The sequence below is a fragment of the Nothoprocta perdicaria genome, unplaced genomic scaffold, assembly GCF_003342845.1.
Source record: "Nothoprocta perdicaria isolate Ctin4 unplaced genomic scaffold, notPer1 scaffold_5, whole genome shotgun sequence".
NCBI lineage: Eukaryota > Metazoa > Chordata > Aves > Tinamiformes > Tinamidae > Nothoprocta > Nothoprocta perdicaria.
In genome coordinates this window covers 3,804,134-3,818,445 of record NW_020455754.1, presented here as the reverse complement: position 1 = coordinate 3,818,445, position 14,312 = coordinate 3,804,134, and the positions used below count along the sequence as shown (strand labels likewise).

At 49.5% G+C, this 14,312-nt stretch overlaps 1 protein-coding gene across 1 annotated transcript in view; it reads left to right on the top strand.

The window, feature by feature from the left end:
- Positions 1-13,908, top strand: part of NEURL1B (neuralized E3 ubiquitin protein ligase 1B) — a 30,748-nt gene extending 16,840 nt beyond the window's left edge. The window contains exons 2-5 of the mRNA XM_026047506.1: positions 7,782-8,378; positions 11,142-11,849; positions 12,705-12,830; positions 13,398-13,908. Of these exons, the coding sequence (XP_025903291.1) occupies positions 7,782-8,378; positions 11,142-11,849; positions 12,705-12,830; positions 13,398-13,642 (1,676 nt within the window). The 3' untranslated portion in view covers positions 13,643-13,908. The remainder of the gene's footprint in view (positions 1-7,781; positions 8,379-11,141; positions 11,850-12,704; positions 12,831-13,397) is intronic.
- The last annotated feature ends 404 nt before the right edge of the window (positions 13,909-14,312 follow it).

Genomic DNA, 14,312 nt, shown 5'->3' with positions numbered 1-14,312 from the left:
AGAGGACAATGGAATCAAAAGCTACGCTAAATTGCCATGATTACCTTTTAAATCTCTTTTTTTTTTTTCCTGTTTCACAAGTGCACTCCTGGTGCTGGTGCAGCACAATGCTGATGTGTGTCGGTAGGGGATGGGTGGGTTTCCTGCATCAGGAACAACAAAATTCTTTCCCTCTTTTTGTTCCTGCCTATGCTGGAAGTGACACATTGATGGGCTGGTTGAAATGATGTGCCAAGCTACCACACTCTTTCCATGAGCCCTGCATCAAAGCGAGGGGATAGAATAAAATTGCTGCTCTGAGAATATTAAAAGGGAATGCATTTCATTCTCCAATTTCATTAAAACCCATTAACATTGGAATGACATGGCCACTATTTATAAATCTCCGGTGCAGATGACTTGGTACAGCTGGGCAGAAGAAAAGAGGTTTGCTGGAAAYGGAGTCTATTTGCCTTAATGGTCATTATGTGCTCCTTGGGCAGTGTGGGGAGAGGAGGGATTACAAACTAGCTCAATGTCAGACAGAATATGCTGTAAAGTTAAGAATATGTCTGTTAAAAATATTGTATCAAGCATATCTGCTTAGATATAATTAAAAAAAGATGTATTTGAGCCACATTGTCCCACACTAAAATCACTAAGAAAAAAGTAACAGTTACCATTTCTCGTGGTCCCGTGAAATGTGTGGTATGCAGAAATGTGTACGAGCTGTAAATCATCTACATTAGGGTACTTCATTATGTGTTTTTRAAAAACAAGAAAAATAATGAATTATAAAAATATGTACTTCGGCTACTGGCTGAGAAATTGAGCATTTAGAATTGGAAAATATGTAGACTCCTAGCCCAGAAGTACTTATTTGTCGAATTGCTTCAGTGGCCATCAGCCACTTAGCTTCCGTCAGCACTCTTCAGAGTTTTGATCACCTCCCAAAGCTGCACTGTGGGCTCTGAGCACAGGACTCGAAGGTAAGTCAGCTAAGCAGTCCTGTGCTCTCCCAAGTTGTCCTAGACTTTATAAAGACAACAATTTTGCAAAAATGCAATACATCAAGTAAGAAACCCAGCTTTGCTCTTCAGTTGTATAAAAACATACGCTTTGCATGTGCAGTGTATTAGTAAGGACATAGCTCAACATTTCCTGATAACAACTATTTATAGTAAGAGTGGCTGGCCGATTATTTTTGACAAGATGTTTTTATCTTTAGCCAGTAGCCGAAAGTTTCATCGAGTTTTGCATCCCATATTTTATGGCTTTCAAATCCCTGCCATCTTTCAAAGGGCTTTGGCTCGTGGCCTTCTCAATGACACCAGCCGGCGGACTCGGGTGTCAAGGCCGTGTAATGGATTACAATAAGCTGTACCATTTCCAAGGCTCCCCATCCATCACACAGCTGCTTTCATCACTTGTGCTGAAAGACTTAAGCCGGGATTATGACACGAACCCTGCCTTTTCTCCACCTCTRTCTGCTCTCTCTCCCTCTTCCTCTCATTAACTGAGTCAAACAATTTGGTGCTGGACTTGCAGACTAATTGACCTGGGTTCGCCAATAATATGGGGGCAAGGTGATGTTTTCTGCTGGTTTGCTTGCTTCTGTGTATCCTGGGCTCTCTCTGCTGTGTATTCTGTGCTATTTAAGTGCAGGAGAACTGAAGGCCTCTAATGGAGATAGGGCCTGCCTTGCAGCAAGGCTTGTGCATGCACCTAGCAAGGACATGGCAGGAAACAGGGACTTGAGCTGAGTGTAGATGACTTGCCTGCCTGCATGGACTCCATGGAAGACCCATGCATATTTAGAAAYATACATATATATGTATGTACAGACATATCTATATTAGTTAATACTATTCAGTTGGTTGCAGAGAAGCAAAAACTATTCTGCTCTTCATAGTTTAAGTGGTCTTTCATTTGCAGGGGAAGACAGGAGTTATTTCATTAAGAAAAATAGTATGGTTAAAAATAGTATAGTTAAGGGCAAAGTATCTTGAGCCCAGGAAAAAAAAAATCCTGAGACAAGGCCAAGGCCTGGAAACTTCTCAAAGATGTACGAGAACTGTTCAGTATGTTGTTATCCGAGGTAGGTGCAAAGACAAAGAGACATTAATATCCATGAAAGGAAACAAAAACGCAATGACAAAGAATAAAAAAGCGATGCCAGCATTATCCCACATTCTGATTATTTTGGAACAATTTGGAGGTGTGCTTCAGATTCCAAWGATGAGAATAACCTTAAAAATATGCACGGGTGCCTCTGAAAGCATCTGGTATGTTCACTCTTTGCATGCAGATTTTGGCTGTAGATTTGGGATGCTGTTGAACTCCACAAAGCAGCAGCCCAGCAGGACCTGCATGGGCCTTGTGCTACCAAATGCAGCCATGTCCATGCCAAGGGAGCTGCGTGGTGGAGCGTACAGGAGGCTGTGCCACTTGGCTGTGCAGACACCACCTCTGCTTGGTGCCACTCATGTCCATTTTCCCAGGGATTTGGGCTAAGGGGTCAGTTTACAAGTGCAAAAAGGCTGGGAGGACTCAAAGATGTGCCTCCGTTTCCAAAAAGAAAAGTCACATCTTGCATGAAAAGCAGGAGGTGATCTTCAGCAACCAGGTCTGGAAATGGGTTTGGAGAGAGTGGCTTTCCTGCCTGCTTTGGGGCAGCGCCGGCTTTGCGTCATGTTTTGGGGCTGTGTGATCACTTCTAGGTCATGGAAGATTTGCTCTGAGCGCTTTCCATCTGTAGAATCATCCTCCTGTCACGGTTTATTTTCTGCTTGAAGCCAGCTGGTGGATCTTGGAGACAGAGATGGGTATTTTAGCTGCACTTTCAGTCTTCTGGCTCTGTTGCTAGTGTCATTCCGTGACATTCGGTTAACCATGATAACTAGAGCCTGGGGTTCCTTTTCCTGTCAAGGGAGCTGTTCTCTTGTGTGCTGCACTTTAAATGATGTGGTTGAACTTTGCGTCTGTACTAGCTCTCCACTACACAGAAAGTGTTTAATTTGAGAGGACCAGCCACGCACGAGGTCCCTGCCCGAGGACGTGTCAGGAGAGAGGAGACGGTGGCAGCAAAGTGGAAACCACAGCGAGTTGCTGCCGGATGGCTGTGTTGGCCTGGCTCTTGCTCCTCCAGGGAAAAAGTATCGGGACAAAAGGATTACGCCTGATGCTGTCTTGCAGATGCCCCTCTCTGTGTTTATGGTTGAGTTGAGTTTTCCAGCTGGTCTGGGTTTAAGTCAGCATTATGACTGGACGTGTAGCAGCCTYATAGTGGATTTAGTAGCCTACTTTACAAATTCCCACTGGTGAATGTGGCAGATGCGAACCCAAAACTTCCCGGAGAGCTCTTGGACACGTTTTCTTCATTTAAAAAAAGTCCAAGCAGCACACTAAATAYGTCTGTGAGCAGATTCTTTGCTCCTGTTCTCAAAAGATAAGATTGCATCAGCTCAGAATTTTGTTTCATTTTCCTGTTAATATTTTATTTCCTGTAAGAGTCATTCAGCAGCCACGAGCGCTGCGCTCCAACCATAYGTGCCCCATGGTGCACAACGTGGCAAGAGCTGGACCAACCCTTACTCCGGTTGACTTAAGATCCGTGAGGGCTGTTTAGGAGCTTTCCATAGGTGCATTGCCCTTCACCGAGGTATCCTCATCTGATAGGAATTGTGATATTTCCTGGAAAAAAAAAAAAAAAGAAATACCTGCAGCCTCTGTAGAAGCTGTGTTTAATGTTCAACAGGGTTGTTGCAGCAGTGACCGGCCTCCCCACTGTAGTAGCAAGCGGCTCGAATGGCACCGATAAAGCTGTGCCATAAAGATAAGACGCGGCAGCACCAGGGAGCTTCCCGGTGCCCGGAGCAGTGAACGTTCTCGGGTAGATTTCTGCTCTCGTGCTGCTTGCCAGCATTTTCTCTCCTTGTGTGTCTGAGCAGTGACTGAGCACCCCTCTGTGTGCTCAGGAGCTGCTCTTCCCTTGTGCGCCCGATACCACCATCTCCTTTACATCCTTGCTCTACCCAGTTGATTGCTTAGGACCTCGCTGTCCCCTGGTTTGCTTGCCTGGAGAAACCCAGCACCTCTGCTGTGCTGGGTTTCCTCAAGAGCAGACCTTGGGGAAGGGCTTTTCCTGACTAAGGGACCGTCTTTGGATGCAGTCATTGCCCAGGTAGTACAGACAGACCGTGGATTTCCCTGTGGCACAGTGGGAACAGAGTGCTCTGCTCCTCTGCACCGTGTAGCCGTCCCCTTTGCAGCTCTCTGCCAACAGCGTTCATCTCATCAAACATTATTCTCTCCTCCCTCACTTTGGGGCTTTCCCTGGTATTTTTCCTGCYTCATTTGCTTGTGCAAGCAGAGTCAGGATCAGTCTGGCTTAAGGTCAGCTCCCCCAGCAAGCAGCCCTTCGCTGCCCTGCGCCCAGGCTCGAGAGAGCCTTTGGTGCAAATTTTGTCTGCTGCCATCAGTGGGATTTCAGTGCTCTAGCAAGCCTGACGTTGGAAACAAATGGGCAAAAAATGGTTATTTTTAAAACTGAAACCACAAGGAATATGTGGAATTGATCCAGGGTCTATACCTTTTAGAAATGCAGAGTGTGTGGCTGTTAAAATACCTCTGCAAAGGTCAGCAGAACCTAAGAAATAGATGTACTGCCCTTTGGAGAAGGTGAGGTTTCAGATGTGTGATAACTGCATCTCTGCTTGCTGCTGGGAGCGAGGGTCTGCGCTAGCTCAGTCGCGTTCTAGTGCAGCACRTGGGGCACCCCAAAGGCTCTGGGTGGACATATTGAACTCCAGGCAGTGTTCCTTGTTTCAGTGAGGAGCCCTCACCTACAGCATCTGTGTCTCATCAGCTGAGGACCTCGGGACATCATCCGTGAGGCTGCTGCTTCAGGGGGAAGCCCTGAGTGGGAAGGTGAAGGTTTTGCGGGTAGCAGAGGGACTGGAGCGTGTGCAAAGCAGTAAAAGCTGCAGATTAGGGCGGTGCAAATGCACAAGTGGTTTTTTGGAGCTTGTCTAGGGCCTTTCTGGTGCAGGAAGGCGTAAAACTCACGGCCCAGCTCAGGTGTTCACGCAGCAGGGAATGGCGTTATAAATAAATTATCCGTTCATTTCCTCCAGGAGAATTTCCTATTGTTTAGCCACAATATGCTTTCCTGTTTTTTTTTTTTTTTTTAAACAAGATTAAACCAAAACAAAACAACAGAATTCCCCAAACCCTGCCCTGAAGTTCCCCTCCGGCAGGGCAGATCGGGAGCAGTGTTTGGAGCGGGCGCTGGGCGATTGCTCGCCATCCTTGGCGCTGCTCTCGCTGAGAGCCTGCTGCTGCTTTGGTACCAGCCCGTTGGGCAGCTGCTGCTTGCCCAAACTGCGGGGCTCGCTGTCCCACCGGAGTTCCCACCAGCTTGGTGTGGGGGGACGGCGGATGCTGCACGCTGGGTGGAAAGCAGGGGCTTTCTGTGACGCCGGGGAGGAAAACGGGACAAGGAGGCTCTTCCCTCCTCCTTGCCAACAAAGTGACACTGAGGTCGGGCCGTTGCATTTTGCAGGGTGGCTATTTTTAAGCATCCAAGAAAAATGCAGTTCAATTGATTATTCAGCTAGGGCTGCTCCGCACCGGGCAGCTGGGCCTGGTGCCGTGCGCGGTCCCCGTGGGAAGCCTTGTCCTGGATCCCCCTCGGGACCTGAGCATGACCYGTGTCCCAAGCCGAGCTGCATGAGGGGTCCAGGAGGACGCAGGAAAAGCAGGAAACCAGCGCAGGAAAGCACAGCCGGAGCAGAGCTCACATCTCCATGCTCAGACCACCAGCCTGGCCTCACATGCCAGCCCGGGAAGGGAATCAAGGGAACCTTGTCCCGGAGCGCGGTGATTCTGCGGGAAGGTGTCCGGCCCGCACGCTGCTGTGCGGAGGTGACCGGGCAGGGGGTAACGGCCCCGGGACCTGTTTCCTCCTCCCGCTGTCCCCAGGGTCCCTGCCCCGCTGGCTGGGCAGCAGGATGGAAACCCCCTGCCCGGGGTGAGCGTGAGGGTACATTTATGTACATTAGCRTGTGGACAGGGCTAGCCCTGACCTGCTCCTATCAGGGAGCGTCACGTGCGTGTGGCACGAAGCAGCAGAGGACAAAAGGCCTTTTCTTTAGCTGCTGCTTTTGCCTGTGATCATTTGGGACATCCCCCCCCCCTTTATTTTACCTTGGCAAAAACAGGGATTTTGTGCCTTGCTAGTGCTTGGACTCTTGCTGCAGAGGCCACATTTTGAGGGGCGATGCTGCGTTCAGATCCAGCCCRTGTCCCCTCTTGCGTTCGCAAGCACGGCTGCTGCTTGGAGACTTTAGTAACTCAGCAGACACAAGTGCCAGCGCCTCTCTGCCCTACCTGACGTGGTTTTGTTTGCGAGGGGATGTCACAATGGTGGAACTCTTGCCAGCTCTCCCAGCTAAGTTCCCAGCGTCTTCTGTTGTTCTTTTCCAAGAGAGAAAAGCATCAGAAAATCCTTCCCTTGACACGAAGCAAAGGCGGCGGTTAGACACGGGAAGGAAGAAGCTTGAAGGAAGGGATGGACGGGCGGTTCCTAAAGCTTCAGCCGTGGCAAAAAAAAAAAAAAAAATCCACACAAGTGTGCGCATGTGATGCACTTTCATACCTAACAGGATGACTTGGAGCACTCAGGCCTTCTTCCATGGTTTGCTTTAGCAATCTGCAAGGTCAAAGGCAAAACAAAAGAGAGGTAGGGTGGTGGGGGCAGAGTGGGCTTGAAAAACTGGTGCTGGTCATGGTTATGGTCATGGGAACCCCAGGCTTGGAGTAGGATCTCATGYGTTAGGGACCATATGAAAGCGATGATCTGCCTCAGTAATAGCTAAGAATCAGGATTGAATGGTTACATTCTTCTTTCATTTCTGCTTCACGCTCGTATGAACTTCAGTTTAGGCCTCAAATCTACTTTTCTTGAAATTGATCTCGAAATTGCTATTGACTTTAAATGCCGCAAGATCTCATCCATAAATTCTTCTCCCATCTGTAAAATGAGGATGGCAGGATTTCTGTGCCATCTGTGGTGCTGTGAAGCTAAAAACAATCATCGTTTATAAAGTGCTTTGAGCTCAAATGGGAGGTTCTGTGTAAAGGCGAGGCTTTGCAGGATGAAATGTTCTTCCGTGTGCCAGTTGGATCTGCTATCTGAACTAGGGGCTGGGTTGGAAGGCTTTAGAAGAACACTCTGGTGATGTGGAGGGAGTCCTCCAGCTTCAGAACGCCTTGAATTGCTTGTGTTGGTCAAGAGCTCCTTTTCACTGCTAAAAAATGAAGGGACAGAGGAGACAGGGGCTTCATGCCCCACAAAAAAAAAAAAAAAACATATCTGTTCAGTATCACCTTTCAGCATGAGCTTCTCTGATCTTAACAATCATGATTTGCAGTGATCATTGTGAGTACGGCCACTATCAGCCAAGCTGCTGTCCTAACAACGTGTGTGTTTTAAACAGGAAACTTAACAGTTACAGTCCAAAGTATCAGGCCTTTCTGAGCAGAATAGGATGCATTTGACGAAAGCAAAAAGACATTATTTTTGTCAAGCTTCTCGGGGTGTAAAAGGGCAGGCAGTTGGCCAAACCTTTGCGCAGAAGTGCCCGCCTGGCTTCATGTTTCTGTAAAGCTGCAGGCCGGTTTGCATAACAAAGAGCAGCCTGTGGCTCACCACAACGTGAGTGTAAATAGAGCAGTTCTCAGCGAGCAGTGCCAGCAGAAAGCGAGCTGCAGGGGCCATAGGCTGAGCAAAGCAGGTTAAGCGTTTCTAACGGCGCCGGTGTGTTCTCCTTTTGCAGACACCAGTCACCAGACCCGCTCTGTGTCCAGCCGCCCCTACTACAGCCTGCCCAACAGCAGCCATGAGAGACGCTCTGTCCTGGCGATCACGGAGCCGCCGCGCTTCCACTCCCAAGCCAAAGGCAAGAAYGTCCGTCTGGATGCTCACTCTCGCAAGGCCACCCGGAGGAACAGTTTCTGTAATGGGGTCACCTTCACCAACCGGCCCATCCACCTCTACGAGAAAGTGAGGTTGAAGCTGGTGGCTGTGCACCACGGGTGGAGCGGTGCCCTGCGGTTTGGCTTCACCATCCACGACCCGTCGCAGATGAGCTCTGACGACATACCAAAGTACGCCTGTCCGGACCTGGTGACCCGGCCTGGATACTGGGCCAAAGCTTTGCCGGAGCGGTTCGCCGTCAGAGACAATGTCTTAGCCTTCTGGGTTGACCGTCATGGGAGAGTCTTCTACAGTATTAATGATGAGGAGCCAATATTGTTTCACTGTGGTATTAAAGTTTCCGGTCCTCTCTGGGCACTCATAGATGTCTACGGAATTACCCATGAAGTGCAAATACTAGGTAGGTGCATAGCTTGGCTGGTGACATATTCTTCTGGTTGATCCTTCTACCAAGGATGTGTGCTCTATCTGGTCAATTGTTTCTATGGGACATTTAGATCAGCTAGTTTATTACTGGCTTTTTACCTCATATTAACTCTGTTTCTTTTCTTCATGGGGGGGATCCAGAAAGCATCTCATCATTGTCCTCAGAGTATCCATTTCAGAGATGTCAGAGATGGAAAGTCCTAAGGCTGTGCCTTACAGCAGCCCTGGGCTAGGCTAGATGGAAGTCTTTACCGTGCAGTGTAAGTGTCCAGACTAATAAATGTCCAGTAATACCGTGCAGCAGTAATAAGTGTCCAGTAATAAGTGTCCAGTAATACTGTGCAGCAGTATTTGGAGCTCAGACCTGCTGCTGAGGTTGCTGCAGGAGGGTGCTGCTTTACAGAGCAGAGGGCTTTACATGGGAGAGGGCAACGTGAGGGCAGTTGGGGTGTCAAACCTTGAGTTCAGAAACTCATTCCCACCCTGTTATTGCAACATGTGCTCCCTCTCCCAATTTGTTTCCTTTAGACAAGAGACTTAAGGCCATTTTGTCTTTGATTTCTCCTCACTGCCTTGTGTTACAGGTGATGGTAACTCCTGGCCTTGATGCCCACCTAGATCAGTAGCTTGATGAGCTGTGTTAACAACCATAGCCACATAGCCAGACTTACCTCTTCTCTTACAAACGGTCATCACCATGTGCTTGCTACAGCACTGGCTGCAGCGTGAGGAGAAATGCCAGGCTGCTCCTCCGTGTTTTGGGGTCCTTGTCCCAGTATATCACATCTCCCCTCGCCCTGCAAGCAGATGCTGCATTCAGGTGATGCGTGTCTGGTTTAGAAGGAAYCATTGGATAGTTTGCAAGAGAGGAKGGATTTGTTCCTGTTTGTTCCCAGCTCAATGGATTGCCATGGGGTGACTTGCTTTCTGTGACTTTTAAGGCATTGAATTTTTGAGTGAATTCGGTGTTAGATAGAGCACTTTCAATTGGTCTATGCTGTAGGGAATCCTTTTAAAACAAAATRTGCTCCCCTTTCCTGGAGGCTCCCAGGAGCTGATTTAGTCTTAACACCCAGGCTAAGCTGCACCTGCTGCACAGGATGGTGCTTGTGTCCTCACACTGAACAGACACCGGCTCTGAGYGGTGACATGCTTAGTTTAGTGGGCACGCAGCTCTGACGGATAATCTTCAAAACGGTACCAATCATTTTGCAGTCAGGAACGCTATGCATAAACAACACTTTGTGCTGCCTGCTCTGTTTGTCTCAAATGTGTAATTAAATCTTACCAGTAGCTTAGCCTGTAATTGCAACGGTGACATGCTTCAGCTCTGGTGCTCATCACAGAAGTGAAGGAACATTTGCAGTATTGGCCAGTACAGCTGCTTCACCACAACACTCCTTCTTTCTCATTAAATTACAGTTAGAAAAATTAAATTCAGCTTGTTCCCTCCCCTAGTCCTGGCCTGTGGCAGCCCAGAGTGCAGAGTGAAAGACGAGCCCTGAGAGCACCTGTGCTCTGGATTTATTTTTCCATCAAAATCCCAAGCGAACCCCATGGACCAAACCGATTAACTACAGCTGCCTCAGTGTCTTAGCAGATGCTCCCCATCTCTCTGACTCCTCCTTCCAACATTTTGCAAATAGAGCTGAGAAATGTAGCCGAAATGGAGATGCACAAAGTGCACCTTTCAGCATCATGAAGCTTGGCTGTATCCCGCTCCTCTCTCGGAGCTGTTCTTGCCAAACTCCCTGTGCTCACAAGCAGCAGCTGGTCCAGCCATCAAGACTACGCCGGAGGCCTCCCCTGCATGGGCTCCGGGGCTCAGGCAGCCTGTGCTCTGCAGCTGCTCAATGAGAGCGGGTGTTTTACCTTCTTTGGTAAAAGCCTTGTGATTTTTCTCCAAGCAGCAGGCAGGGTTGGTGCTGGAATGCTTCACTCTTCTCCATCTTTGGGAACACGAGGAGGCTGTTTCCTTCAGATGCTCTCATTTCCATATGCTTTGACCTTGCTCAGCTCTTTGTGCCTTCCCTCCAGAGAGAAATGTCCGAGCCACCCCAGGCAGTGCTGCTGGAAGAGGGAAAGGCATTAATTCCTAACCTCCCCATGCCTTTAAATCTCCTCTTGGCTATCTTGGCCAAGGAGAAAAGCTGGGAACTGAGTTGAGAACCAGCATCCTGGTTTTCTTTTTTTCTGGGAAAGTGGAAAATAACACTCTTATTTCAAAAATCTTCTAAGACCTGCAGCAAGTAGCTGCATGGCAAACTCTCAATTAAAAAGTCTTCACTTCTAAGAAGTTTTTCTAGTTTTGCACTGTGAACACCCCTGAGATAGTAGCTGTGGTTCAACTTGCTGGTGGAAGACATCAGCACTGGTAGGGTGCTGTGAGGGGTGATTTTCTTTAGCCAGGTGTATATATATTTTAACAAGTTCACTGTCGTGAAATATTTATGGCATCTTGGGCACACYTGAAAGGCTGGATCAGTCATGTAGGACCACGTTAGTTTACAGCTTTTCCCAGTTCACCAGTGGAAGGGGCTCTCRGATTACACGAATCCTGGATAATATGTGGTCTTCCTTTAGCTAGTGCCAAGATGCAGCCAGGCATTGATTTTCAACTGAGAAGAATGGATTTTGAATAGTCTGTAGACTGGAATAATAACAGTAGTAAGAGTAAAAATAGCCAGTTGTATCGTGAGCCTAACATCCCTTGTTTATCCCTGAATTTCTCCCACAGACAGCATGTTTGCAGAGACCATGACCACTGCCCGGCTCAGCTCTGCACGGCTCAGCACTTGCCTTCCTCAGAGCAACCACGATTCGGCCAACTTCAATAACAATGAGCTGGAGAATAACCAAGTGGTGGCCAAAATTGCCAACCTCAACTTGGGTCGGGTGCCAGGACTTCCCACAGACAACCACATCATCCCGTGCTGCCCCAGCAGACGGCAGCGGGCCCAGGGGGTGCCGGCCTTCCTGGACACAGATCTGCGATTCCACCCGACCCGTGGACCTGACATCACCTTTTCTCAGGACCGGATGGTCGCGTGCACCAACTGGCAAGAAAGCAATAGGACTTTGGTGTTTTCCGACCGGCCTTTGCACATCGGTGAAAGCCTCTTTGTGGAAGTAGGACATCTTGGGTTGCCGTATTACGGGGCCCTTTCTTTTGGCATCACTTCTTGTGATCCAAGTACTTTACGGACAAATGAGCTCCCGGCAGATCCAGACTTTCTCCTGGACCGCAAGGAGTACTGGGTGGTTTACCGAGCTTTCCCCGTCCTCAACAGCGGGGACATTCTCAGTTTCATGGTCTTGCCGAACGGAGAGGTGCACCACGGGGTGAACGGAGCCAGCCGAGGAATGCTGATGTGCGTGGACACCTCACAGTCCCTCTGGGTGTTTTTTACAATCCATGGTGTAATCAACCAGCTCAAAATATTGGGTAAGTGCAGCCCAAAGATGCGATAGCTGGAAACACCTGGCTAGTGCAGTTGCTTGGGCCAGAATCCAAGGTGCAGGTTTGCCTTAGCAGCCTTGGCTTTCGCAGCTGCTTGCATGAGGAAAGCGATCCCCATGTGAGTAAGCAGCTCCTGAGCTCACCTTGCTTTCCCAAACAAGAACAAGCGAGACACGGTAGCTCGAACGTAGATGTGTGCMACATATTTTAGTCCACCAGATACGGAGACTGGCAGTGTAAAATAAGCAACAGGGAAGGAGGTGGTGATGGATGTGCGTGTGCTTGGTCGGTTTTCAGAGTCCTGTGTAAAAGAGATTCTTAATAAACAAACCAAGCCAATATTGTCCTGCTTCAGCAGCTGCGATGCTTTCGTCAGCATGGCTGGGCTTTCAGCGTGTGCCTTGCTGACAGCACTGCTATCAAATGTCTCTTTTTGACTCGCGCTGGTGCCCCGTTACAGCGCTTTTCCTTTTCTCTCTTTAAGGATGTTGTCAACAAATCACATCTTGATAGCTTTGTAGAACAGGTTTTCTCATTTAAAGCAAGGTGCTTTCCCAGCTGCCTCTACTCTGATAAAAAGGCCGTGATAAACCCGAGGCTGCTCTTGCTGGAGAGGTTAGGATTGTGGGGAAGGGAGCTACRACCACAATCATGGATGTCAGATAACTTATTATTCATCTCATTGAAGGATGGGACAGAAATTATGCGATGCCGTAGCAAGGTCCAGCACCTGATGACCAAGGCGGTCGCATGTAGAATCCTGTGTTAGTGGTGAGGGGCAGCGCTCAGCTCGGCAGCAGGGAAGCCTCGCAGCCCCCTCACCCTCCGCTGTGTTCGCAGGCACTGTGCAGTCCAGCCCAGTGACCGTCTCTCCCTCAGGATCCCCCGGYGGCTCCCAGTACGACAGCGACTCCGATATGGCCTTCAGCGTGAACAGGTCGTCGTCGGCGTCCGAGTCGTCGCTYGGTGAGTGAGGGCTCAGCCCGAACGTGGGGCTGGCGGCTGTGCTGGCAGCGTGACCAGCTGCAGCTTGGCACCCACCAGCACGTCGGGGTTCCCTGGACGCAGCGCGCTGAGGCATCAACGTGCACACTAGCATGTGCCCCATGTAAAACACCAGGGTAAGGCTAGGGGGGAGATGTTACATCTACTGTGAAACCAACAGAAATAACTCAAAGAAAAAGTGAGTAGGTGAGAAGCTTTTCATGGCCCCGTGACATCAGTGGAGGGGAGTGGGGCTCTGCTCACAGTCCCCTGGGATGAGTGTGCAAATAACCTCGCTGCTCGAGGAAGCCCCGGCGAGCAGCACTTGGCCCTCRGTATAAAACAGATGTTGAGCTCAGACAATATTGTGCTACCAATTAGGTCGGTAAACTAAGTGGGGGGTGTTACTTGGCCATAGAAACTAGGCAACAGCTAGGGAAGGAAGTGCCTTAAAAAAATTTCCTCAGGGCGGTGCATGTTGTAAATTACCAGTCAAGTTTGYGCCGAGCTGGGAACTGAAGGAGCTTGTTTCTTCCTCCTCCTTTACAGTGACTGCTCCCAGCTCCCCCCTGAGTCCTCCCATCTCTCCTGTCTTTTCCCCTCCGGAGCCATCGAGCAGCAAGAACGGGGAATGCACCGTGTGCTTTGACAGCGAGGTGGACACGGTGATCTACACCTGCGGACACATGTGCCTCTGCAACACCTGCGGTCTTAAGCTGAAGAAGCAGCTCAACGCCTGCTGCCCAATCTGCCGACGGGTCATCAAAGATGTTATTAAAATATACCGTCCCTAGGGCCCGCCTCGGGCGGCAGGAGGGGAGCACCCCGCTGGCAGTACCCATGCCTTTCCGTCCCTGCTTATGGGTTATCGTGCTGGTCAGTCGTTATCAAGTGGCTCGTTGTCTGTGTTTCCTTATTTGACCGGTAGGGCACAATTCAGGGATAAAATTGAGCTGAGGATCYAACGGGGCCCAAAGCCAAGGCTGCCGTAAAAAGCCAGGCGTTGAATAGTCGCGTGCCTACTGGTGAAGCCAGTGAATCACTTTATGGACCCAAACCAGCTGCAAATGAGAGAGTGCAAAGGCTTCCCCCCCCCCCCCCGAGGAGAAGGCTGGCTATGGTGCAGACCAGGAGGGAGAGGTTGCCCTGGTTTCAGAGCTGGTTGCCACCACAGTCCCCAAGCCCCAACGCCCCCGAGCTGCTGCTGAGTGCTTGCTAAGGTGCCTGGTGCCCTGCTGTGATGGTACCACGTCTTGTCTTAGGATAAGACCTGGCTGGAAGGGTTCAGAGTGGACAAAACCCATCTGGAAATGCAACATTCATCATCTTGCTTATAACTGGGAAACAAGTTCTGGCCAAAATCGTAGTGCAGCGAGCTTCTCACTTGGGTTTTGGCCACCCGAACAGGCTGTGGGACACATGGAGAGGCTGGTTTGTGCTTAGATGAAGTGGATCTTTCCTTCC